The 24,538-nt window shown below is 52.4% G+C and overlaps 1 protein-coding gene across 1 annotated transcript in view; it reads left to right on the top strand.

Annotated features, from left to right (window-relative positions):
• LOC121572477 overlaps window positions 1–23,871 on the top strand; it is a 50,865-nt gene extending 26,994 nt beyond the window's left edge. The window contains exons 3-9 of the mRNA XM_045225463.1: window positions 938–1,131; window positions 1,536–1,670; window positions 6,256–6,381; window positions 9,459–9,671; window positions 13,335–13,472; window positions 13,649–13,793; window positions 21,729–23,871. Of these exons, the coding sequence (XP_045081398.1) occupies window positions 938–1,131; window positions 1,536–1,670; window positions 6,256–6,381; window positions 9,459–9,671; window positions 13,335–13,472; window positions 13,649–13,793; window positions 21,729–21,852 (1,075 nt within the window). The 3' untranslated portion in view covers window positions 21,853–23,871. The remainder of the gene's footprint in view (window positions 1–937; window positions 1,132–1,535; window positions 1,671–6,255; window positions 6,382–9,458; window positions 9,672–13,334; window positions 13,473–13,648; window positions 13,794–21,728) is intronic.
• The last annotated feature ends 667 nt before the right edge of the window (window positions 23,872–24,538 follow it).

The raw sequence follows: 24,538 nt of genomic DNA, 5'->3' as shown, positions 1-24,538 counted from the left end.
GCTACTATAACAGCCCCACTCTTCTCGGAAGGCTTTCCACTAGATGTTGGAACATCGCTGCGGGGACTTCAGCCACAAGCGTTAGTGAGGTCGGGCACTGATGTTGGGAGATTTATATCTGGCTCGCAGTCGGCGTTCCAATTTATCCCGAAGGTGTTCGGTGGAGTTGAGGTCAGGGCTCTGTGTAGGCCAGTCAAGTTCTTCCACACCGATCTCGACAAACCGTTTCTGTATGGACCTCACTTTGTGTACGGGGGCATTGTCATGCTGAAACAGAAAAGGCCCTTCCACAAAGTTGGAAGCACAGAATCGACTAGAATGTCATTGTATGCTGTACTGTTAAGATTTCCCTTCACTGGAACATTGGGGCCTAGCCCGAACCATGGAAAACATTCCCAAGCCATTATTCCTCCTCCACCAAACTTTACAGTTGGCACTATGCATTGGGGCAGGTAGCGTTCTCCTGGCACCCTCCAAACCCAGATTCGTCCGTCGGACTGCAAGATGGTGAAGCATGACTCATCACTCCAGAGAACGCGTTTCCACTCCAGCCGACGCTTGGCATATCGCATGGTGATCTTAGGCTTGTGTGCGGCTGCTTGACCATGGAAACCCATTTCATGTAGTGTATAAAATTTGCACAATCTTCTCTCCGTACCAATGGTAAAATGTGTAGAATTGCAGGAGGGGGGGCTGCAAATTTTTTTGCTTTCAAGGTGAAATGTTTGTGCTTATATCTCAGTATATGGGGTAGTATGGGGTGTGAGCTTCTGTACTCTCGCATTAGTGAGATTGTGAATTTGCCATTTGGAGTTGGCCATTTCAAGAATAGCAAACTATTCAAGCAATGTGCCAAAAGGCAACAAAAATGTTAATGAACTTATGCCTCCAAAGCAGTTACAACAACAACAACCAAAGGAACCTCTCTCTCTGCCAGGTCTCTGGATGGGCGGTTGCAGGTGTCCCACAGGAAGGGCCTGCCCCATGTCATCTACTGCCGTCTGTGGCGCTGGCCCGACCTGCAGTCCCACCACGAGCTGCGGGCCATCGAGCTCTGCGAGTACGCCTTCCACACCAAGAAGGATGAGGTGTGTGTCAACCCCTACCACTACCAGAGGGTGGAGACGCCAGGTACAGACAACTGTCCCTTCTCATTTTAAAGATCATGAGAGGTTCAATGAGATTCGCTTCAGTAGCATGTATTGCACATCTTTTAAATGTATTAGCTCTATGACAACTAGTTTGACAGATGTGGGGGTCTTAGCTCGTGTGTTTAGGCTATCTATAACTTCTATATGTACATTCTTTACATTGTAGTCATTTAGCAGACGCTCTTATCCAGAGCCACTTACAGTTATACTGGCCCCCCCCGTGGGAAACGAACCCACAACCCTGGCGTTGCAAGCGCCACGCTCTACCAACTGAGCTACATCTGTCAGTGTGTTAGAGAAACAATGCACCGTGTGTCTGTGCATTTCTGTTCTTCCTGTTTCTGTCTGTGTGTGATACATGTCTAATTGTGTGCATGTCTGCAGTGCTGCCCCCTGTGCTGGTTCCCAGACACACAGAGATCCCCAGTGAGTTTCCTCCCCTGGACGACTACAGCCACTCCATCCCAGAGAACACCAACTTCCCCGCCGGCATCGAGCCACAGAGCAACTACATACCAGGTGAGATATCAGTCCTATAAATAGTGAGACAAGTCTACATACCAAGTGAGATATCAGTCATATTACTGCTGAGACCAGTGCTAAAGGAGGTGAGACTAGTCCTCACACAGATTCCTAGAGCAGGTGAGACCAGTCTTGATTTATGAAGCACGTTATAGAAGTCTTAAAGTGGGTGAGACTGGTTTAAGTGAGACAAGTTTAAAATGAGTGTAAGGTCGGTGAGAACCGTCTTAAAAGCAAGTTAAAATCCCATTCAAGCGGACAAGACAGGTGAGTGGCGGAGACTGGCAAAGAGTTTGCAATGCTTGACCTTGTTTCACACAGCTCAGTGTCTGGGATTGTGTCTTGTCTGCCCGCTCTCACACAGTCTAGTTGTGACAGCCAATGGTTTTTATTCAGTCACTTTTTCTTCAGTTCTCCTCCTGGCTAGTTCTTCTCCTGGCTAGTTATCATCCCCTCTATCCCACATCCCCTCTATCCCCTCTAGCCCCCCCATCCCCTATATCCCCCCCATCCCCTATATCCCCCCCATCCCCTATATCCCCCCCATCCCCTATATCCCCCCCATCCCCTATATCCCCCCCATCCCCTATATCCCCCCATCCCCTCTAACCCCCATCCCCTCTATCCCCCCATCCCCTCTATCCCCCATCCCCTCTAACCCCCCATCCCCTCTAGCCCCCCCATCCCCTCTATCCCCCCCATCCCCTATATCCCCCCCATCCCCCTATCCCCCCATCCCCTCTAGCCCCCCATCCCCTCTAGCCCCCCCATCCCCTCTATCCCCCCATCCCCTCTAGCCCCCCATCCCCTCTAACCCCCATCCCCTCTAGCCCCCCATCCCCTCTAACCCCCCCATCCCCTCTAGCCCCCCCCATCCCCTCTATCCCCTCTAGCCCCCCATCCCCTCTAACCCCCCATCCCCTCTAGCCCCCATCCCCTCTAGCCCCCCAGCCCCTCTAGCCCCCCATCCCCTCTAGCCCCCCATCCCCTCTAGCCCCCCATCCCCTCTAGCCCCCCATCCCCTCTAGCCCCCCATCCCCTCTAGCCCCCCATCCCCTCTAGCCCCTCTATCCCCTCTAGCCCCCATCCCCTCTAGCCCCCCATCCCCTCTAGCCCCCCATCCCCTCTAGCCCCCCCATCCCCTCTATCCCCTCTAGCCCCCCATCCCCTCTAGCCCCCCCCATCCCCTCTATCCCCTCTAGCCCCCCCATCCCCTCTAGCCCCCCCATCCCCTCTAGCCCCCCATCCCCTCTAGCCCCCCATCCCCTCTAGCCCCCCATCCCCTCTAGCCCCCCATCCCCTCTAGCCCCACATCCCCTCTAGCCCCCCATCCCCTCTAGCCCCCATCCCCTCTAGCCCCTCTATCCCCCATCCCCTCTATCCCCCCCCATCCCCTCTAGCCCCCCCATCCCCTCTAGCCCCTCTATCCCCCCATCCCCTCTAGCCCCTCTATCCCCCATCCCCTCTAGCCCCCCATCCCCTCTAGCCCCCCCCATCCCCTCTAGCCCCTCTATCCCCCATCCCCTCTAGCCCCTCTATCCCCCATCCCCTCTATCCCCCATCCCCCCATCCCCTCTAGCCCCCCATCCCCTCTAGCCCCCATCCCCTCTAGCTCCCCCATCCCCTCTAGCCCCTCTATCCCCCATCCCCTCTAGCCCCCCCATCCCCTCTAGCCCCCCCAGCCCCTCTAGCCCCCCCATCCCCTCTAACCCCCATCCCCTCTAGCCCCCATCCCCTCTATCCCCTCTAGCCCCCCATCCCCTCTAACCCCCCATCCCCTCTATCCCCTCTAGCCCCCCATCCCCTCTAACCCCCCATCCCCTCTAGCCCCCCATCCCCTCTATCCCCTCTAGCCCCCCATCCCCTCTATCCCCTCTAGCCCCCCCATCCCCTCTAACCCCCCCCATCCCCTCTAGCCCCCCCCATCCCCTCTATCCCCCTCTAGCCCCCCATCCCCTCTATCCCCTCTAGCCCCCCATCCCCTCTATCCCCTCTAGCCCCCCATCCCCTCTAACCCCCCATCCCCTCCAACCCCCCATCCCCTCTAGCCCCCCCATCCCCTCTATCCCCTCTAGCCCCCCCCATCCCCTCTAACCCCCCAGCCCCTCTAGCCCCCCATCCCCTCTAACCCCCCATCCCCTCTAGCCCCCCATCCCCTCTATCCCCCTCTAGCCCCCCATCCCCTCTAGCCCCCCATCCCCTCTAGCCCCCCATCCCCTCTAGCCCCACAGCCCCTCTAGCCCCCCATCCCCTCTAACCCCCCATCCCCTCTAGCCCCTCTATCCCCTCTAGCCCCCCATCCCCTCTAGCCCCCCCCATCCCCTCTAGCCCCCCATCCCCTCTAGCCCCCCATCCCCTCTAGCCCCCCCATCCCCTCTAGCCCCCCCATCCCCTCTAGCCCCTCTATCCCCCATCCCCTCTAGCCCCTCTATCCCCTATCCCCTCTAGCCCCTCTATCCCCTATCCCCCCATCCCCGCTATCCCCCCCCATCCCCTCTAGCCCCTCTATCCCCTATCCCCCCCATCCCCTCTATCCCCCCCATCCCCTCTAGCCCCTCTATCCCCTATCCCCCCATCCCCTCTAGCCCCCCATCCCCTCTAGCTCCCCCCATCCCCTCTAGCCCCTCTATCCCCCATCCCCTCTATCCCCCCATCCCCTCTAGCCCCCCCATCCCCTCTAGCTCCCCCCATCCCCTCTAGCCCCCCCATCCCCTCTAGCTCCCCCATCCCCTCTAGCCCCTCTATCCCCCATCCCCTCTAGCCCCCCATCCCCTCTATCCCCCCATCCCCTCTATCCCCCCCCATCCCCTCTATCCCCCAGCCCCTCTATCCCCCCATCCCCTCTAGCCCCCCATCCCCTCTATCCCCCATCCCCTCTAGCCCCCCATCCCCTCTATCCCCCCATCCCCTCTAGCCCCCCCCATCCCCTCTAGCTCCCCCCATCCTCTCTAGCTCCCCATCCCCTCTATCCCTTTAGCCCCACATCGCCCCTGTCCTCCCCTCCCTTCTCAGTGATTTTGGGTGGCCTCCTAGGCCCCTACCCTACCTTCAGACAGACACTAGCAGAGGTGTGAGCCACATCAGCAGACCGGATGAACAGTTGCCAAACACACACACACACACACACACTGAGTCCAGAGGAGTTGGGCAGCCTCTGCTTGGCACAAACGATGTCTGTGGTGCCTTGAGATGCCAGACCGCCAGAAGCAGACACTGCCTCATGGAGACCAGACCAGCACATGGTCCGTTACTACCTCTGGAGGACAAATTGACCCCCCTGTTACAGGCTATCAGGAGTAGAACTAACTCAGTCAATACATTCCACCTGTCAGGAGTAGAACTAACTCAGTCAATACATTCCACCTGTCAGGAGTAGAACTAACTCAGTCAATACATTCCACCTGTCAGGAGTAGAACTAACTCAGGAGTAGAACTAACTCAGTCAGTACATTCTACCTGTCAGGAGTAGAACTAACTCAGTCAATACATTCTGCCTGTCAGGAGTAGAACTAACTCAGTCAATACATTCAGCCTGTCAGGAGTAGAACTAACTCAGTCAATACATTCAGCCTGTCAGGAGTAGAACTAACTCAGTCAATACATTCCGCCTGTCAGGAGTAGAACTAACTCGGTCAATACATTCCGCCTGTCAGGAGTAGAACTAACTCAGGAGTAGAACTAACTCAGTCAATACATTCCGCCTGTCAGGAGTAGAACTAACTCAGGAGTAGAACTAACTCAGTCAATACATTCCACCTGGCAGGAGTAGAACTAACTCAGTCAATACATTCAGCCTGTCAGGAGTAGAACTAACTCAGTCAATACATTCTGCCTGTCAGGAGTAGAACTAACTCGGTCAATACATTCCGCCTGTCAGGAGTAGAACTAACTCAGTCAATACATTCAGCCTGTCAGGAGTAGAACTAACTCAGTCAATACATTCAGCCTGTCAGGAGTAGAACTAACTCAGTCAATACATTCCGCCTGTCAGGAGTAGAACTAACTCGGTCAATACATTCCGCCTGTCAGGAGTAGAACTAACTCAGGAGTAGAACTAACTCAGTCAATACATTCCGCCTGTCAGGAGTAGAACTAACTCAGGAGTAGAACTAACTCAGTCAATACATTCCACCTGGCAGGAGTAGAACTAACTCAGTCAATACATTCCGCCTGTCAGGAGTAGAACTAACTCAGTCAATACATTCCGCCTGTCAGGAGTAGAACTAACTCAGGAGTAGAACTAACTCAGTCAATACATTCCACCTGTCAGGAGTAGAACTAACTCAGTCAATACATTCCACCTGTCAGGAGTAGAACTAACTCAGTCAATACATTCCACCTGTCAGGAGTAGAACTAACTCAGTCAATACATTCCACCTGTGTTTTCTACTGGTTTCCACTTCCCTTCCCTGAATAAAAGCATTGGCTGAGAGTTTAATGATAGAGGGTGTTGTTAATATGCAGATGTGGAGCCATGTTGGTCCATGTTATTAGAAGAACCTACCAACCATAATGGTTGTTTACTCTGTTTAGTGTGGTTTACTAATCGTGTGTGTGTGTGTGTGTGTGTTGTGTGTTTCAGAGACTCCTCCGCCAGGCTATCTCAGTGAAGATGGGGAGACCAGTGATCACCTGATGAACCACAGCATGGACACCAGCTCACCCAACCTGTCACCAAACCCAGTCTCTCCAACACACAGCAATTTAGGTAAGTGTTAGGGCTGGGAATGTCCAGGGACCTCACAATACAATATTATCACCGTAGTTAGGTGCCGATTCTATATGTATTGCGATTTGATACTGCGGTTTTATTGCAATTTGATGTTCCAAACATATGCTCACCATATGTCTGCTGCAGAGAGACGAGAAGGCATGATCAATTATTGGTATTTATTTTTCGCCGCAGGTACCGCTAACGCAAACATTTTTTTGCTATCTGGCCGTATGTTTGTGGATGTTTATTTGTGAGATTGAGACACAAAGTGGTGTGTGAGACAATGAGATTGTGTGTGTCTGCGCTAACTAGCGGACAAGCTTTGCACCTCAGCCCTCCCTCGGGAAGCCAGTCCACCGCTCCGTATTGTAACAGAGGAAGCCTGGTCTGCTCATGAAAGGCCTTTGTCTCGGTCCCATCTGAGCCCAGAGCTGGCCAACACAGTCAACCCACACTAACATCAATAATAATATCCTGTTGGTTATTATATCAGTGTGGAAAATCACTGTGGGGTTTCAGGCCCAAGCTACTGTAGAAAAAACAAATAGACTGTGCCTTCAAATAGGCCCAGTCAGTACACTGTACTTCAAATAGACTGTGCCTTCACATAGGCCAAGACAGTTCACTGCACTTCAAAGGCAAATGTTGAAGTAGTTAGAATGGAAAAGTAAAAAAAAAAAAAACCTTGCTGTTACGAGAACTGTGCAAGCGTTTGCCGAATGTTTTGGTTACGGAACCCTGTAATTTGCCATAGGCTCCACTGTCTCCACATTTCTGCTTTGTGCTTCTGGGAGCTGACTCTGCGCTTATCTCTCTCTTCAGTCTCCCTCCATCTTTATGTCCTCTACTCCCCTGGCTCTGCTGTTATCTCTCTTCAGTCTCCCTCCATCTTTATGTCCTCTACTCCCCTGGCTCTGCTGTTATCTCTCTCTTCAGTCTCCCTCCATTTTTATCTCCTCTACTCCCCTGGCTCTGCTGTTATCTCTCTCTTCAGTCTCCCTCCATCTTTATGTCCTCTACTCCCCTGGCTCTGCTGTTATCTCCCTCTTCAGTCTCCCTCCATCTTTATCTCCTCTACTCCCCTGGCTCTGCTGTTATCTCTCTCTTCAGTCTCCCTCCATGTTTATGTCCTCTACTCCCCTGGCTCTGCTGTTATCTCTCTCTTCAGTCTCCCTCCATCTTTATCTCCTCTACTCCCCTGGCTCTGCTGTTATCTCTCTCTTCAGTCTCCCTCCATCTTTATGTCCTCTACTCCCCTGGCTCTGCTGTTATCTCTCTCTTCAGTCTCCCTCCATCTTTATCTCCTCTACTCCCCCTGGCTCTGCTGTTATCTCTCTCTTCAGTCTCCCTCCATCTTTATGTCCTCTACTCCCCTGGCTCTGCTGTTATCTCTCTCTTCAGTCTCCCTCCATCTTTATGTCCTCTACTCCCCTGGCTCTGCTGTTATCTCTCTCTTCAGTCTCCCTCCATCTTTATCTCCTCTACTCCCCTGGCTCTGCTGTTATCTCTCTCTTCAGTCTCCCTCCATCTTTATGTCCTCTACTCCCCTGGCTCTGCTGTTATCTCTCTCTTCAGTCTCCCTCCATCTTTATGTCCTACTCCCCTGGCTCTGCTGTTATCTCTCTCTTCAGTCTCCCTCCATCTTTATGTCCTCTACTCCCCTGGCTCTGCTGTTATCTCTCTCTTCAGTCTCCCTCCATTTTTATCTCCTCTACTCCCCTGGCTCTGCTGTTATCTCTCTCTTCAGTCTCCCTCCATGTTTATGTCCTCTACTCCCCTGGCTCTGCTGTTATCTCTCTCTTCAGTCTCCCTCCATCTTTATGTCCTCTACTCCCCTGGCTCTGCTGTTATCTCTCTCTTCAGTCTCCCTCCATCTTTATGTCCTCTACTCCCCTGGCTCTGCTGTTATCTCTCTCTTCAGTCTCCCTCCATCTTTATCTCCTCTACTCCCCTGGCTCTGCTGTTATCTCCCTCTTCAGTCTCCCTCCATCTTTATGTCCTCTACTCCCCTGGCTCTGCTGTTGTCTCCCTCCCTCCCTCCCTCCCTCCCTCCCTCCTTCCCCACCTCTATCTCCTCCTCCCTCCCTCCCTCCTCGTCCACTCCTGTTCTGTCTTTTACTCTGTTCAATACAATTGATTGTTTACATGAAAGAAGCATTCCAAAGTTGCCAAAGCAATACAGTACAACAAGTCTCTCGTTCACACTTTATTTGGATAGTCCCATATAGATGATCTTTGTAAGGGTTTATATTATGTTTTATATTTGAGATTCTTCAAATAGCCACCCTTTGCCTTGATGACTGATTCACACAGTCTCCTCTGAACAGTTGATGTTGAGATGTGTCTGTTACTTGAATTCTGTGAAGCATTTATTTGGGCTGCAATTTCTGAGGCTGGTAACTCTAATGAACTTATCCTCTGCAGCAGAGGGCACCCTGGATCTTCCATTCCTATGGCGGTCCTCATGAGAGCAAGTTTCATCATAGCGCTTGATGGTTTTGGCGAGTGCACTGGAAGAAACTTTCAAAGTTCTTGAAATTTTCCAGATTGACTGACATTTATGTCTTAAAGCAATGATGGACAGTCATTTCTCTTTGCTTATTTGAGCTGTTCTTGCCATAATATGGACTTGGTCTTTTACCAAATAGGGCTATCTTCTGTATACCCCCCCTACCTGATTGGCTCAAACTCATTAAGAAGGAAAGAAATTCCACAAATTAACTTTTATGAAGGCACACCTGTTATTGAAATGCATTCCAGGTGACTACCTCATGAAGCTGGTTGAGAGGATGCGAAGAGTGTGCAAAGCTGTCATCAATGGTGGCTATTTGAAGAATCTCAAATATAAAATATATTTTGATTTGTTAAAAAAAAAAATGGTTACTGCATGATTCCATATGTGTTATTTCATAGTTTTGATGTCTTCACTATTATTCTACAATGTAAAAATAAAGAAAAACCCTTGAATGAGTAGGTGTTCTAAAACGTTTGACCTGTGGTGTACAAAGCATCTACTTGGGACTATCTAAATAAAGTGTTCCCCATCTCCCACTTCCCCCTCTGTCTCTCAGACCTACAGCCTGTGATGTACTGTGAGCCGGCCTTCTGGTGTTCCATCTCCTACTATGAGCTGAACCAGCGGGTGGGCGAGACCTTCCACGCCTCCCAGCCGTCCCTCACCGTGGACGGTTTCACTGACCCCTCCAACTCAGAGCGCTTCTGCCTGGGCCTCCTCTCCAACGTCAACCGTAACGCCGCTGTGGAGCTGACGCGCAGACACATTGGTACTGACAAATAAACCGCTGACAAACTGACACGTGGCCGATGCTAGGTCATTGACATGAGGGGAAAGTGAAATGGAATAGCTTTGTTAGATGGGATAACTGGTCAACTTTAGGACTACCCCTACTTACTACCTGAACCACATGTACTGCCGACACATGGTAGCCGCATGAAACAGGATTGTGGTTACAAGGTCATTCACACCAAAGTAAAGAGAAAGAGAGAGCAGTTGTATTAGCTGCTACCAATACCTTAGGTCAGGGGTAGTAGGGGTTAGGTCAGGGGTAGTAGGGGTTAGGTCAGGGGTAGTAGGGGTTAGGTCAGGTGTAGTAGGGGTTAGGTCAGGGGTAGTAGGGGTTAGGTCAGGGGTAGTAGGTGTAGTAGGGGTTAGGTCAGGGGTAGTAGGGGGTTAGGTCAGGGGTAGTAGGGGTTAGGTCAGGGGTGGTAGGGGTTAGGTCAGGGGTAGTAGGGGTTAGGTCAGGGGTAGTAGGGGTTAGGTCAGGGTTAGGTCAGGGGTAGTAGGGGGTTAGGTCAGGGGTAGTAGGGGTTAGGTCAGGGGTAGTAGGTGTAGTAGGGGTTAGGTCAGGGGTAGTAGGGGTTAGGTCAGGGGTAGTAGGGGTTGGGGTGGTAGGGGTTAGGTCAGGGGTGGTAGGGGTTAGGTCAGGGGTAGTAGGGTTTAGGTCAGGGGTAGTAGGAGTTAGGTCAGGGGTAGTAGGAGTTAGGTCAGGGGTAGTAGGAGTTAGGTCAGGGGTAGTAGGGGGTTAGGTCAGGGGTAGTAGGGGTTAGGTCAGGGGTGGTAGGGGTTAGGTCAGGGGTAGTAGGGGTTAGGTCAGGGGTAGTAGGTGTAGTAGGGGTTAGGTCAGGGGTAGTAGGGGTTAGGTCAGGGGTAGTAGGGTTTAGGTCAGGGGTAGTAGGAGTTAGGTCAGGGGTAGTAGGGGGTTAGGTCAGGGGTAGTAGGGGTTAGGTCAGGGGTAGTAGGGGTTAGGTCAGGGGTAGTAGGGGTTAGGTCAGGGGTAGTAGGGGGTTAGGTCAGGGTAGTAGGGGTTAGGTCAGGGGTAGTAGGAGTTAGGTCAGGGGTAGTAGGGGTTAGGTCAGGGGTAGTAGGGGTTAGGTCAGGGGTAGTAGGTGTAGTAGGGGTTAGGTCAGGGGTAGTAGGGGTTAGGTCAGGGGTAGTAGGTGTAGTAGGGGTTAGGTCAGGGGTAGTAGGGGTTAGGTCAGGGGTGGTAGGGGTTAGGTCAGGGGTAGTAGGTGTAGTAGGGGTTAGGTCAGGGGTAGTAGGGGTTAGGTCAGGGGTAGTAGGGTTTAGGTCAGGGGTAGTAGGTGTAGTAGGGGTTAGGTCAGGGGTAGTAGGGGTTAGGTCAGGGGTAGTAGGTGTAGTAGGGGTTAGGTCAGGGGTAGTAGGGGTTAGGTCAGGGGTAGTAGGGTTTAGGTCAGGGGTAGTAGGAGTTAGGTCAGGGGTAGTAGGGGTTAGGTCAGGGGTAGTAGGGGTTAGGTCAGGGGTAGTAGGGGTTAGGTCAGGGGTGGTAGGGGGTTAGGTCAGGGGTAGTAGGGGTTAGGTCAGGGGTAGTAGGGTTTAGGTCAGGGGTAGTAGGTGTAGTAGGGGTTAGGTCAGGGGTAGTAGGGGGTTAGGTCAGGGGTAGTAGGGGTTAGGTCAGGGGTAGTAGGGGTTAGGTCAGGGGTAGTAGGGGTTAGGTCTGGGGTAGTAGGGGTTAGGTCAGGGGTAGTAGGGGTTAGGTCAGGGGTGGTAGGGGTTAGGTCAGGGGTAGTAGGGGTTAGGTCAGGGGTAGTAGGGGTTAGGTCAGGGGTAGTAGGGGTTAGGTCAGGGGTGGTAGGGGTTAGGTCAGGGTAGTAGGGGGTTAGGTCAGGGGTAGTAGGGGTTAGGTCAGGGGTAGTAGGGGTTAGGTCAGGGGTAGTAGGGGTTAGGTCAGGGGTAGTAGGGGGTTAGGTCAGGGGTGGTAGGGGTTAGGTCAGGGGTAGTAGGGGTTAGGTCAGGGGTAGTAGGGGTTAGGTCAGGGGTGGTAGGGGGTTAGGTCAGGGGTGGTAGGGGTTAGGTCAGGGGTAGTAGGGTTTAGGTCAGGGGTAGTAGGGTGTAGGGGTAGGTAGGGGGGTTAGGTCAGGGGTAGTAGGGGTTAGGTCAGGGGTAGTAGGGGTTAGGTCAGGGGTAGTAGGGGGTTAGGTCAGGGGTAGTAGGGGGTTAGGTCAGGGGTAGTAGGGGTTAGGTCAGGGGTAGTAGGGGTTAGGTCAGGGGTAGTAGGGGTTAGGTCAGGGGTAGTAGGGGTTAGGTCAGGGGTAGTAGGGGTTAGGTCAGGGGTAGTAGGGGTTAGGTCAGGGGTAGTAGGGGTTAGGTCAGGGGTAGTAGGGGTTGGGGTGGTAGGGGTTAGGTCAGGGGTAGTAGGGGTTAGGTCAGGGGTAGTAGGAGTTAGGTCAGGGGTAGTAGGGGTTAGGTCAGGGGTAGTAGGGGTTGGGGTGGTAGGGGTTAGGTCAGGGGTAGTAGGGGTTAGGTCAGGGGTAGTAGGGGTTAGGTCAGGGGTAGTAGGAGTTAGGTCAGGGGTAGTAGGAGTTAGGTCAGGGGTAGTAGGAGTTAGGTCAGGGGTAGTAGGGTTTAGGTCAGGGGTAGTAGGGGTTAGGTCAGGGGTAGTAGGGGTTAGGTCAGGGGTAGTAGGGGTTGGGGTGGTAGGGGTTAGGTCAGGGGTAGTAGGGGTTAGGTCAGGGGTAGTAGGGGTTAGGTCAGGGTAGTAGGGGTTGGGGTGGTAGGGGTTAGGTCAGGGGTAGTAGGGGTTAGGTCAGGGGTAGTAGGGGTTAGGTCAGGGGTAGTAGGAGTTAGGTCAGGGGTAGTAGGAGTTAGGTCAGGGGTAGTAGGGGTTAGGTCAGGGGTAGTAGGAGTTAGGTCAGGGGTAGTAGGGGTTAGGTCAGGGGTAGTAGGGGTTAGGTCAGGGGTAGTAGGAGTTAGGTCAGGGGTAGTAGGGGTTAGGTCAGGGGTAGTAGGGGTTAGGTCAGGGGTAGTAGGGGTTAGGTCAGGGGTAGTAGGGGTTAGGTCAGGGGTAGTAGGGGTTAGGTCAGGGGTAGTAGGGGTTAGGTCAGGGGTAGTAGGGGTTAGGTCAGGGGTAGTAGGGGTTAGGTCTGGGGTAGTAGGGGTTAGGTCAGGGGTAGTAGGGGTTAGGTCAGGGGTAGTAGGGGTTAGGTCAGGGGTAGTAGGGGTTAGGTCTGGGGTAGTAGGGGTTAGGTCTGGGGTAGTAGGGGTTAGGTCAGGGGTAGTAGGGGTTAGGTCAGGGGTGGTATGGGGTTAGGTCAGGGTGGTATGGGGTTAGGTCAGGGTGGTATGGGGTTAGGTCAGGGGTTAGGTCAGGGGTGGTAGGGGTTAGGTCAGGGGTAGTAGGGGTTAGGTCAGGGGTTAGGTCAGGGGTGGTATGGGGCTAGGTCAGGGTTGGTAGGGATTAGCTCAGGGATAGTAGGGGTTAGCTCAGGGGTAGTAGGGGTTAGTTCAGGGGTAGTAGGGGTTAGCTCAGGGGTAGTCAGGGGTAGTAGGGGTTAGGTCAGGGGTGGTAGGGGTTAGGTCAGGGGTGGTAGGGGTTAGGTCAGGGAATGGACGTCTGTGTGTACACCAGGGGTGGACTCCCCAGTGGTTGTGGTCCTAGATTAAGGGTTCTGTCTGTATGTGTCTGCAGGCAGAGGGGTGCGTTTGTACTACATTGGAGGAGAGGTGTTTGCAGAGTGCCTCAGCGACAGTGCCATCTTCGTCCAGAGCCCCAACTGTAACCAGCGCTACGGCTGGCACCCCGCCACTGTCTGCAAGATCCCACCAGGTGAGAGCTGAGAGTGTGTGTTTGAGAGACAAAAAGTTGACACACAGGAGTTTAATTTCCACAATGACTCGCACTCTGTCGTTACTCACCAGCACACGTTGGACACACACCTCATTCATTGTCTGACTGTAACTTTTGTCGGATGGTTGTCTGACAGTTGTGTGACGGTTCCGTAGGTTGCAACCTGAAGATCTTCAACAACCAGGAGTTTGCTGCCCTGCTGGCCCAGTCGGTGAACCAGGGCTTCGAGGCGGTCTACCAGCTCACCAGGATGTGCACCATCCGCATGAGCTTCGTCAAGGGCTGGGGAGCAGAGTACAGGTAACCATAGTCCACAGCTCTCATACAATGAAGGTTTCATGTATTAAACGGAGTCACCCCTGTCAGTAGTCGATACCATGCTCCCACCTGATTAGCTGACTAGTTGATTCAGGAATAGACCAACTATGTGGGATGGCTGAGGGGTGCAGGGTTAAGTAACGATGCTCAAACCCCCCCAGCCTCTCCACATTGTCTCCAGTGTCTGACTAGGCCAAGACCCTGTATCTCGCTAGCCTCGTACGAACCATCCTGATCTCGCAAGCTTACATTCTGGACACGACCAGATTCAAACTGAGCTAGCTGGTAAATCAAGCGCTTGGCGAACCCAGTAGGGAGAAGACCGAGAAAATCCTTCAATGCAGTTATTTGCTGTTCTTTCATATAAGTTCTGCCCTCCTGTTCTGATACAACTGCTGCTATAGCAACACTAACCTCAAGATCAGCCATTGTTGTTATGATTTTCCACTACAGACGCTTCTCATTGTCCTGATCAACTAAACCACCCCCACAGATTATCAGAGGATGCTGATTGGTGGGTTTGAATCTGGTCGTGGCCAGACTGTATCTGTGTAGTGAAACAGAATGTAAGCTGGTGAGATGGGGATGGAACGTACGAGGCTAGTGTCCTCCTCTCTTCCCCATAGAAACAGGCCTGGCTGGGCACACCGCTCTGTTTTCAGCCAAACACACATGTGCTGCATTAAAGGGAGCTGTAAGTTTCCCCCCTCCTGTCCTCCTCTTTTCCCCCCTCCTGTCCTCCTCTTTCCCCCCTCCTGTCCTCCTCTTTCCCCCCCTCCTGTCCTCCTCTTTCCCCCCCTCCTGTCCTCCTCTTTCCCCCCCTCCTGTCCTCCTCTTTCCCCCCCTCCTGTCCTCCTCTTTTCCCCCCCTCCTGTCCTCCTCTTTTCCCCCCTCCTGTCCTCCTCTTTTCCCCCCTCCTGTCCTCCTCTTTTCCCCCCCTCCTGTCCTCCTCTTTTCCCCCCTCCTGTCCTCCTCTTTTCCCCCCTCCTGTCCTCCTCTTTTCCCCCCCTCCTGTCCTCCTCTTTTCCCCCCCTCCCGTCCTCCTCTTTTCCCCCCCTCCCGTCCTCCTCTTTTCCCCCCCTCCCGTCCTCCTCTTTTCCCCCCCTCCCGTCCTCCTCTTTTCCCCCCTCCCCGTCCTCCTCTTTTCCCCCCTCCCCGTCCTCCTCTTTTCCCCCCTCCCCGTCCTCCTCTTTTCCCCCTCCCGTCCTCCTCTTTTTCCCCCCTCCCGTCCTCCTCTTTTCCCCCCCTCCCGTCCTCCTCTTTTCCCCCCTCCCCGTCCTCCTCTTTTCCCCCCTCCCCGTCCTCCTCTTTTCCCCCCTCCCGTCCTCCTCTTTTCCCCCCCTCCCGTCCTCCTCTTTTCCCCCCTCCCGTCCTCCTCTTTTTCCCCCCTCCCCGTCCCCCTCCTCTTTTCCCCCCTCCCGTCCTCCTCTTTTCCCCCCTCCCCGTCCTCCTCTTTTCCCCCCTCCCGTCCTCCTCTTTTCCCCCCTCCCGTCCTCCTCTTTTCCCCCCCTCCCGTCCCTCCTCTTTTCCCCCCCTCCCCGTCCTCCTCTTTTCCCCCTCCCGTCCTCCTCTTTTCCCCCCTCCCCGTCCCTCCTCTTTCCCCCTCCCGTCCTCCTCTTTTCCCCCCTCCCGTCCTCCTCTTTCCCCCCCTCCCGTCCTCCTCTTTTCCCCCCCTCCCCGTCCTCCTCTTTTCCCCCCTCCCGTCCTCCTCTTTTCCCCCCTCCCGTCCTCCTCTTTTCCCCCCTCCCGTCCTCCTCTTTTCCCCCCCTCCCGTCCTCCTCTTTCCCCCCCTCCGTCCTCCTCTTTTCCCCCCTCCGTCCTCCTCTTTTCCCCCCCCTCCGTCCTCCTCTTTTCCCCCCTCCCGTCCTCCTCTTTTCCCCCCTCCCCGTCCTCCTCTTTTCCCCCCCTCCCGTCCTCCTCTTTTCCCCCCCTCCCGTCCTCCTCTTTTCCCCCCTCCCGTCCTCCTCTTTTCCCCCCCTCCCGTCCTCCTCTTTTCCCCCCTCCTGTCCTCCTCTTTTCCATGCTGTAGTCTGACTCATCTGGTTGGAGAAGAGAGGGGAGAGCCTCCAGGGGCTTCTGTACTGGGAGCCAGTGGTAGCTTTCCACAGGGAAGATCCCCAGCACACACACACACACACACACACACACACACACACACACACACACACACACACAGGAGGAGAGAGAGCAGAGCCAGAGACTCCGGTCCAGACACAACTCAGCATGTGGAGACACTTAGGTTCAGGGTTAGGTTACAGTAGTGTGGTGTCCAACCCTTAGGGGACAGTAGTGTGGTGTCCAACCCTTAGGGGACAGTAGTGTGGTGTCCAACCCTTAGGGGACAGTAGTGTGGTGTCCAACCCTTAGGTTCAGGGTTAGGTTACAGTAGTGTGGTGTCCAACCCTTAGGGGCAGGGTTAGGTTACAGTAGTGTGGTGTCCAACCCTTAGGGGACAGTAGTGTGGTGCCCAACCCTTAGGGGACAGTAGTGTGGTGTCCAACCCTTAGGGGACAGTAGTGTGGTGCCCAACCCTTAGGGGACAGTAGTGTGGTGCCCAACCCTTAGGGGACAGTAGTGTGGTGCCCAACCCTTAGGGGACAGTAGTGTGGTGTCCAACCCTTAGGGGACAGTAGTGTGGTGTCCAACCCTTAGGGGACAGTAGTGTGGTGTCCAACCCTTAGGGGACAGTAGTGTGGTGTCCAACCTTTAGGGGACAGTAGTGTGGTGTCCAACCCTTAGGGGACAGTAGTGTGGTGTCCAACCCTTAGGGGACAGTAGTGTGGTGTCCAACCCTTAGGGGACAGTAGTGTGGTGTCCAACCCTTAGGGGACAGTAGTGTGGTGTCCAACCCTTAGGGGACAGTAGTGTGGTGTCCAACCCTTAGGGGACAGTAGTGTGGTGTCCAACCCTTAGGGGACAGTAGTGTGGTGTCCAACCCTTAGGGGACAGTAGTGTGGTGTCCAACCCTTAGGGGACAGTAGTGTGGTGTCCAACCCTTAGGGGACAGTAGTGTGGTGTCCAACCCTTAGGGGACAGTAGTGTGGTGTCCAACCCTTAGGGGACAGTAGTGTGGTGTCCAACCCTTAGTGGCAGGGTTAGGTTACAGTAGTGTGGTGTCCAACCCTTAGGGGACAGTAGTGTGGTGTCCAACCCTTAGGGGCAGGGTTAGGTTACAGTAGTGTGGTGTCCAACCCTTAGGGGACAGTAGTGTGGTGTCCAACCCTTAGGGGACAGTAGTGTGGTGTCCAACCCTTAGGGGACAGTAGTGTGGTGTCCAACCCTTAGGGGACAGTAGTGTGGTGTCCAACCCTTAGGGGACAGTAGTGTGGTGTCCAACCCTTAGGGGACAGTAGTGTGGTGTCCAACCCTTAGGGGACAGTAGTGTGGTGTCCAACCCTTAGGGGACAGTAGTGTGGTGTCCAACCCTTAGGGGCAGGGTTAGGTTACAGTAGTGTGGTGTCCAACCCTTAGTGGCAGGGTTAGGTTACAGTAGTGTGGTGTCCAACCCTTAGGGGACAGTAGTGTGGTGCCCAACCCTTAGGGGACAGTAGTGTGGTGCCCAACCCTTAGGGGACAGTAGTGTGGTGCCCAACCCTTAGGGGACAGTAGTGTGGTGCCCAACCCTTAGGGGCAGGGTTAGGTTACAGTAGTGTGGTGTCCAACCCTTAGGGGACAGTAGTGTGGTGTCCAACCCTTAGGGGCAGGGTTAGGTTACAGTAGTGTGGTGTCCAACCCTTAGGGGACAGTAGTGTGGTGCCCAACCCTTAGGGGACAGTAGTGTGGTGTCCAACCCTTAGGGGACAGTAGTGTGGTGTCCAACCCTTAGGGGCAGGGTTAGGTTACAGTAGTGTGGTGTCCAGCTATGCTTATTATTTCCCCTGTGCAATTTCTCACTCAAATATTTAGTTTTAATTAACAATTCAAGCACATGCCGTAGGTACAGTTGTAAAGACGTTTTCCATTAGCAGCCATTGATAAAGTGTTCATGTGTTTCCACTATTAAAAAAAAGACCAGCTCAGCCCAGCGCACACAGGACTGAGACAGAGAGAGTTGTGTAAGGGGGATGGAATGCAAGAGAGAGGGAGGGAGGGAGGGTAGAGGGAGGGTAGAGAGAGGGAGGGTAGAGAGAGGGAGGGTAGAGGGAGGGAGGGTAGAGGGAGGGAGGGTAGGAGGAGGGAGGGAGGGTAGAGGGAGGGAGGGTAGGAGGAGGGAGGGTAGAGAGAGGGAGGGTAGAGAGAGGGAGGGTAGCGAGAGGGAGGGTCGAGAGAGGGAGGGTAGAGGGAGGGAGGGAGGGAGGGTAGAGGGAGGGAGGGTAGAGGGAGGGAGGGTAGGAGGAGGGAGGGAGGAGGGTTGGTAGAGGGAGATGGGTGGAGGGAGGGAGGAGGAGGGAGGGTAGAGGGAGATGGAGGGAGGGAGGGAGAGCATAGAGAGAGAGGGGAAGAAAGTGTGGCCGCTGTGTTGCTGTCCCAGGGTGGGACGTCGTGTCTCCTTGTCTCTTCAGACACAGCCCACTACTGACTTCTATCACTGTAGTATTACTGCCCAGTCTGCTCTAGCCTGGTTCCAGATCACTGTAGTATTACTGCCCAGTCTGCTCTAGCCTGGTTCCAGATCACTGTAGTATTACTGCCCAGTCTGCTCTAGCCTGGTTCCAGATCACTGTAGTATTACTGCCCAGTCTGCTCTAGCCTGGTTCCAGACCACTGTAGTATTACTGCCCAGTCTGCTCTAGCCTGGTTCCAGATCACTGTAGTATTACTGCCCAGTCTGCTCTAGCCTGGTTCCAGATCACTGTAGTATTACTGCCCAGTCTGCTCTAGCCTGGTTCCAGATCACTGTAGTATTACTGCCCAGTCCGCTCTAGCCTGGTTCCAGATCACTGTAGTATTACTGCCCAGTCTGCTCTAGCCTGGTTCCAGATCACTGTAGTATTACTGCCCAGTCTGCTCTAGCCTGGTTCCAGATCACTGTAGTATTACTGCCCAGTCTGCTCTAGCCTGGTTCCAGATCACTGTAGTATTACTGCCCAGTCTGCTCTAGCCTGGTTCCAGATCACTGTAGTATTACTGCCCAGTCTGCTCTAGCCTGGTTCCAGATCACTGTAGTATTACTGCCCAGTCTGCTCTAGCCTGGTTCCAGATCACTGTAGTATTACTGCCCAGTCTGCTCTAGCCTGGTTCCAGATCACTGTAGTATTACTGCCCAGTCCGCTCTAGCCTGGTTCCAGATCACTGTAGTATTACTGCCCAGTCTGCTCTAGCCTGGTTCCAGATCACTGTAGTATTACTGCCCAGTCTGCTCTAGCCTGGTTCCAGATCACTGTAGTATTACTGCCCAGTCTGCTCTAGCCTGGTTCCAGATCACTGTAGTATTACTGCCCAGTCTGCTCTAGCCTGGTTCCAGATCACTGTAGTATTACTGCCCAGTCTGCTCTAGCCTGGTTCCAGACCACTGTAGTATTACTGCCCAGTCTGCTCTAGCCTGGTTCCAGATCACTGTAGTATTACTGCCCAGTCTGCTCTAGCCTGGTTCCAGATCACTGTAGTATTACTGCCCAGTCTGCTCTAGCCTGGTTCCAGATCACTGTAGTATTACTGCCCAGTCCGCTCTAGCCTGGTTCCAGATCACTGTAGTATTACTGCCCAGTCTGCTCTAGCCTGGTTCCAGATCACTGTAGTATTACTGCCCAGTCTGCTCTAGCCTGGTTCCAGATCACTGTAGTATTACTGCCCAGTCTGCTCTAGCCTGGTTCCAGATCACTGTAGTATTACTGCCCAGTCTGCTCTAGCCTGGTTCCAGATCACTGTAGTATTACTGCCCAGTCTGCTCTAGCCTGGTTCCAGATCACTGTAGTATTACTGCCCAGTCTGCTCTAGCCTGGTTCCAGATCACTGTAGTATTACTGCCCAGTCTGCTCTAGCCTGGTTCCAGATCACTGTAGTATTACTGCCCAGTCCGCTCTAGCCTGGTTCCAGATCACTGTAGTATTACTGCCCAGTCTGCTCTAGCCTGGTTCCAGATCACTGTAGTATTACTGCCCAGTCTGCTCTAGCCTGGTTCCAGATCACTGTAGTATTACTGCCCAGTCTGCTCTAGCCTGGTTCCAGATCACTGTAGTATTACTGCCCAGTCTGCTCTAGCCTGGTTCCAGATCACTGTAGTATTACTGCCCAGTCTGCTCTAGCCTGGTTCCAGATCACTGTAGTATTACTGCCCAGTCCGCTCTAGCCTGGTTCCAGATCACTGTAGTATTACTGCCCAGTCTGCTCTAGCCTGGTTCCAGATCACTGTAGTATTACTGCCCAGTCTGCTCTAGCCTGGTTCCAGATCACTGTAGTATTACTGCCCAGTCTGCTCTAGCCTGGTTCCAGATCACTGTAGTATTACTGCCCAGTCTGCTCTAGCCTGGTTCCAGATCACTGTAGTATTACTGCCCAGTCTGCTCTAGCCTGGTTCCAGATCACTGTAGTATTACTGCCCAGTCTGCTCTAGCCTGGTTCCAGATCACTGTAGTATTACTGCCCAGTCCGCTCTAGCCTGGTTCCAGATCACTGTAGTATTACTGCCCAGTCCGCTCTAGCCTGGTTCCAGATCACTGTAGTATTACTGCCCAGTCTGCTCTAGCCTGGTTCCAGATCACTGTAGTATTACTGCCCAGTCTGCTCTAGCCTGGTTCCAGATCACTGTAGTATTACTGCCCAGTCCGCTCTAGCCTGGTTCCAGATCACTGTAGTATTACTGCCCAGTCTGCTCTAGCCTGGTTCCAGATCACTGTAGTATTACTGCCCAGTCTGCTCTAGCCTGGTTCCAGATCACTGTAGTATTACTGCCCAGTCTGCTCTAGCCTGGTTCCAGATCACTGTAGTATTACTGCCCAGTCTGCTCTAGCCTGGTTCCAGATCACTGTAGTATTACTGCCCAGTCCGCTCTAGCCTGGTTCCAGATCACTGTAGTATTACTGCCCAGTCTGCTCTAGCCTGGTTCCAGATCACTGTAGTATTACTGCCCAGTCTGCTCTAGCCTGGTTCCAGATCACTGTAGTATTACTGCCCAGTCTGCTCTAGCCTGGTTCCAGATCACTGTAGTATTACTGCCCAGTCTGCTCTAGCCTGGTTCCAGATCACTGTAGTATTACTGCCCAGTCTGCTCTAGCCTGGTTCCAGATCACTGTAGTATTACTGCCCAGTCTGCTCTAGCCTGGTTCCAGATCACTGTAGTATTACTGCCCAGTCTGCTCTAGCCTGGTTCCAGATCACTGTAGTATTACTGCCCAGTCTGCTCTAGCCTGGTTCCAGATCACTGTAGTATTACTGCCCAGTCTGCTCTAGCCTGGTTCCAGATCACTGTAGCATTACTGCCCAGTCTGCTCTAGCCTGGTTCCAGATCACTGTAGTATTACTGCCCAGTCTGCTCTAGCCTGGTTCCAGATCACTGTAGTATTACTGCCCAGTCTGCTCTAGCCTGGTTCCAGATCACTGTAGTATTACTGCCCAGTCTGCTCTAGCCTGGTTCCAGATCACTGTAGTATTACTGCCCAGTCTGCTCTAGCCTGGTTCCAGATCTAAGGAGTTGGCAAAACAGCACAAAGACATCTCGACCAGGCTATTACCTAATGACCTCCTCCCACTGAAAAGGATAATCTTTGAGTTGTGTGATTTACAGTAGTATAATATGACTATGTTGTTAATAGTTGCCATGGACAACACTATGGCGATAGAGTGGTAAGGAACTAAAAACAAGGTGTTGTCAAAGGATAGTCTTGTTAAAAAAAACTCACAAACTGTGTTGAAAACCTACAAGAAAATGGATGTCATTGTCTGTGACATACAGGTAGAATAAAGATCCTAGTTGATTGTGAGACTGCAGTGAACTAACCTCTGTTTCTTTGTCTCCTCCTGTTCGGTCCCTCGACCCAGGCGACAGACGGTGACCAGCACCCCCTGTTGGATCGAGCTGCACCTCAACGGCCCACTGCAGTGGCTGGACAAGGTGCTCATGCAAATGGGTTCCCCTAGCATTCGCTGCTCCAGCGTGTCGTAGGAATACTCCCCACCCCACCCTCTCTGTCACAGCACCGGTGAATAAAACACAGACTTCAGACCGTGAACAAATAAACTAAAGGATGAGAGAGTTCAGCAGGCATTGAGTCTTTGGAAGAAGAGCCCTGTAGGCTAAGAAAGCCCAAGCCTGGTCTGCAACATACTCTCCCCTCCACACCAACTGTTGGTAGCACTTTTTTTTTAACATGTTTGTGGCAAAAGGGGGCGAGTGCATTAAAACAGGACTGAGTTGTCATCCTCTCTGTCATTAGCCATTTTTTTTATTGAACATGTTTAATATGTCGGCATCTAGTGCCAACGGCGCTGTAACATGGGAGGTTTTTAAGTCATGAGATTCCTCTGTTTCTTTTCTGTTTTTGGGTTATCATTGTGTAGTTAGTTGTACATGTGTTTTATATAGAGGTGCAAGATAATTATTCGATCGGGTATTTTTGGAGCGGCGAGTGATACTGCTTTTTATATAGCATGCTAGAAGAACATGAAGTTTTACACATTTCAGTTGAGTTTGTTTCAATGGTTAGGCGTTTGTTGGTGGTGGGGGGGGGGTTTGTGCAAAATTGTAAAACGCCGCCCATTGTTAGCTGATTGAAAATATATGAATTTGTCGGAATGAAATATGTTCCTCCCTTGCCACTTCTGAGTATTGTGTAAAGGGAAATGTAGTAAGAAGCTTTTAGGTGGGGTAGATGCTCTCCTGTCTGCCCATTCCCCGGGGCGGGTTTCCATGTTCTCCTGTTTTTCCCAGAACAGTGCAGCTCGTGTTTGTAATCCGTCTTTTTGGAAGCGCTCCAAATCTCCTTCCCGCCTCGTCAGAGACCATTGGGTTGTGGATTTGAACTGTCCCCCCAGATATCCTCTCAGACTGTCTGAGGAGTTTGATATAGAAGTGTGTTTCTAAAATACTAGTTCAACATCCATCTGAAACTGTGGTGTGATTATCCATAGCATATGACAAAATTAGAACTTGACAAACTTTTGTCATGGCAATGGCCGTGTTGAGCGACGTTGCCCCCTACGTTTTACAAGAAATCTCAATAAAGTTTGGGAATAGTTGATCCAATCGTTTATATAGGTAAACGTATACTTCAAGGGGCGCTTCCTAGTGTCCATTTTGGAAAAGTGACTTGACTGCTTATGGGCATTGCCAAGTGTTGCCAGTCAGCTGTTGTTCTCAGAACCTAGGATTAAGCGAAGTATCCTGGACTGTAGATACAGGAGTGTTCCTTCCTCATCTCTATTTTACTACAGAAGTGTAGTGTTTTGTATTTTGTAATGAAACGCCATGCAAGAGTATGGTGCTGATGTGAAAACCCTGAGCGTTGCTGTATCACTTGTCAAATCTAGCTAGCCTAATCACACACACACACCAGTTGCCATGCCCCCCGTCCTTGGCTGATACCGTCTCAAACTGCACATTTCTAGGACTCCATGGTTTCCCCTGGAAGAGAGCACTGTGAGTAAGTGTTCAACCTGTACCACAGTCTGTAGGATTAGTGTTGTCTCTCTCATCACCGTTTCACTGACGTAGTACTCACTCATATCCAGCAGGGGGTGCTACTCTCTCAAAACAAACCGCGTGTGTGTATATACATCTATAAAAAGTCAAATGCATGCTTATTTTCACACTCGCTCTCTTTCTTTGTAATGTAGATTCTATTTTGCTACCAAGTATTTTTGTAGAAAGGGGATGGTATAGCATTATATGCTCTGCTCCCAATGTTGTGCACGTCTATGGAGACATACTGCTGTTCGGTGGAGAGGACACCATTTTGGGGAAAGCTGTTTTTTTTGTTTTTTTTTAAGGGAAATGTTTGCCAGGGTCGGGCTATGTACATAGTAGGACCAAGTCCCCTTTCTGTCAGTCAGTACTTTCTAGAATACTCTACCCCTCTTATGAAATGCAGGATTTAAGCCTGCTAACTGGGATGGCAGGTAGCTTAGTGGGTAAGAGCGTTGTGCCAGTAACCGAAAGGTCGCTGGTTCTAATCCCCGAGCCGACTAGGTGAAATATCTGTCGATGTGCCCTTGAGCAAGGCACTTAACCCTAATTGCTCCTGTAAGTCGCTCTGGATAAGAGCGTCTGCTAAATGACTTAAATGTAACTGCGTGCGTGTGTGTCTATGAATATGACCCTTGTGGTCCTGATGGTTTTGGGTTAGAGCAGGACAGAAGGGAAGTAGGGTGAGATCAGATCTCCCTGTAGTGACTGACCGACAGTACCGCTTGTTATTAGAATCCCCTCACTAAAGACTGCACTGTCCAGAATGGCACCCTATTCCCTACGTAGTGCACAACAACCCATTGGGTGCTGGTCAACAGTAGTGCACTATGTGCCATTCCAGATGCAGCCCATTTTGTCTTTATGAGGAGTGGGGCTGGGTTTTGAGGGTTTCTGTTACCACCTTTAATGTATTGCGGTGCTTGTTACCACCTTAATGTATGGTGGTGCTTGGTAGAGATGGAGGGAATTGAACCATGCACATGGGTTCTTACAGCACTTAGTTACTTACGTGCTTTGACCAAGCACAAGCTTCTGTCTTGACGCTAACCCAACGGTGCTAACTGCTAGCCGTTAACATTACAGTGACGCAAATCCAACGGTGCTAGCCATTAACATTACATTGATGCTAACCCAACGGTGCTAGCCGTTAACATTACAGTGACAC

Source organism: Coregonus clupeaformis, chromosome 15 (assembly GCF_020615455.1).
Source record: "Coregonus clupeaformis isolate EN_2021a chromosome 15, ASM2061545v1, whole genome shotgun sequence".
NCBI lineage: Eukaryota > Metazoa > Chordata > Actinopteri > Salmoniformes > Salmonidae > Coregonus > Coregonus clupeaformis.
The sequence above is the reverse complement of the archived record's forward strand: the minus strand, read 5'-3'. Positions and strand labels throughout refer to the sequence as shown.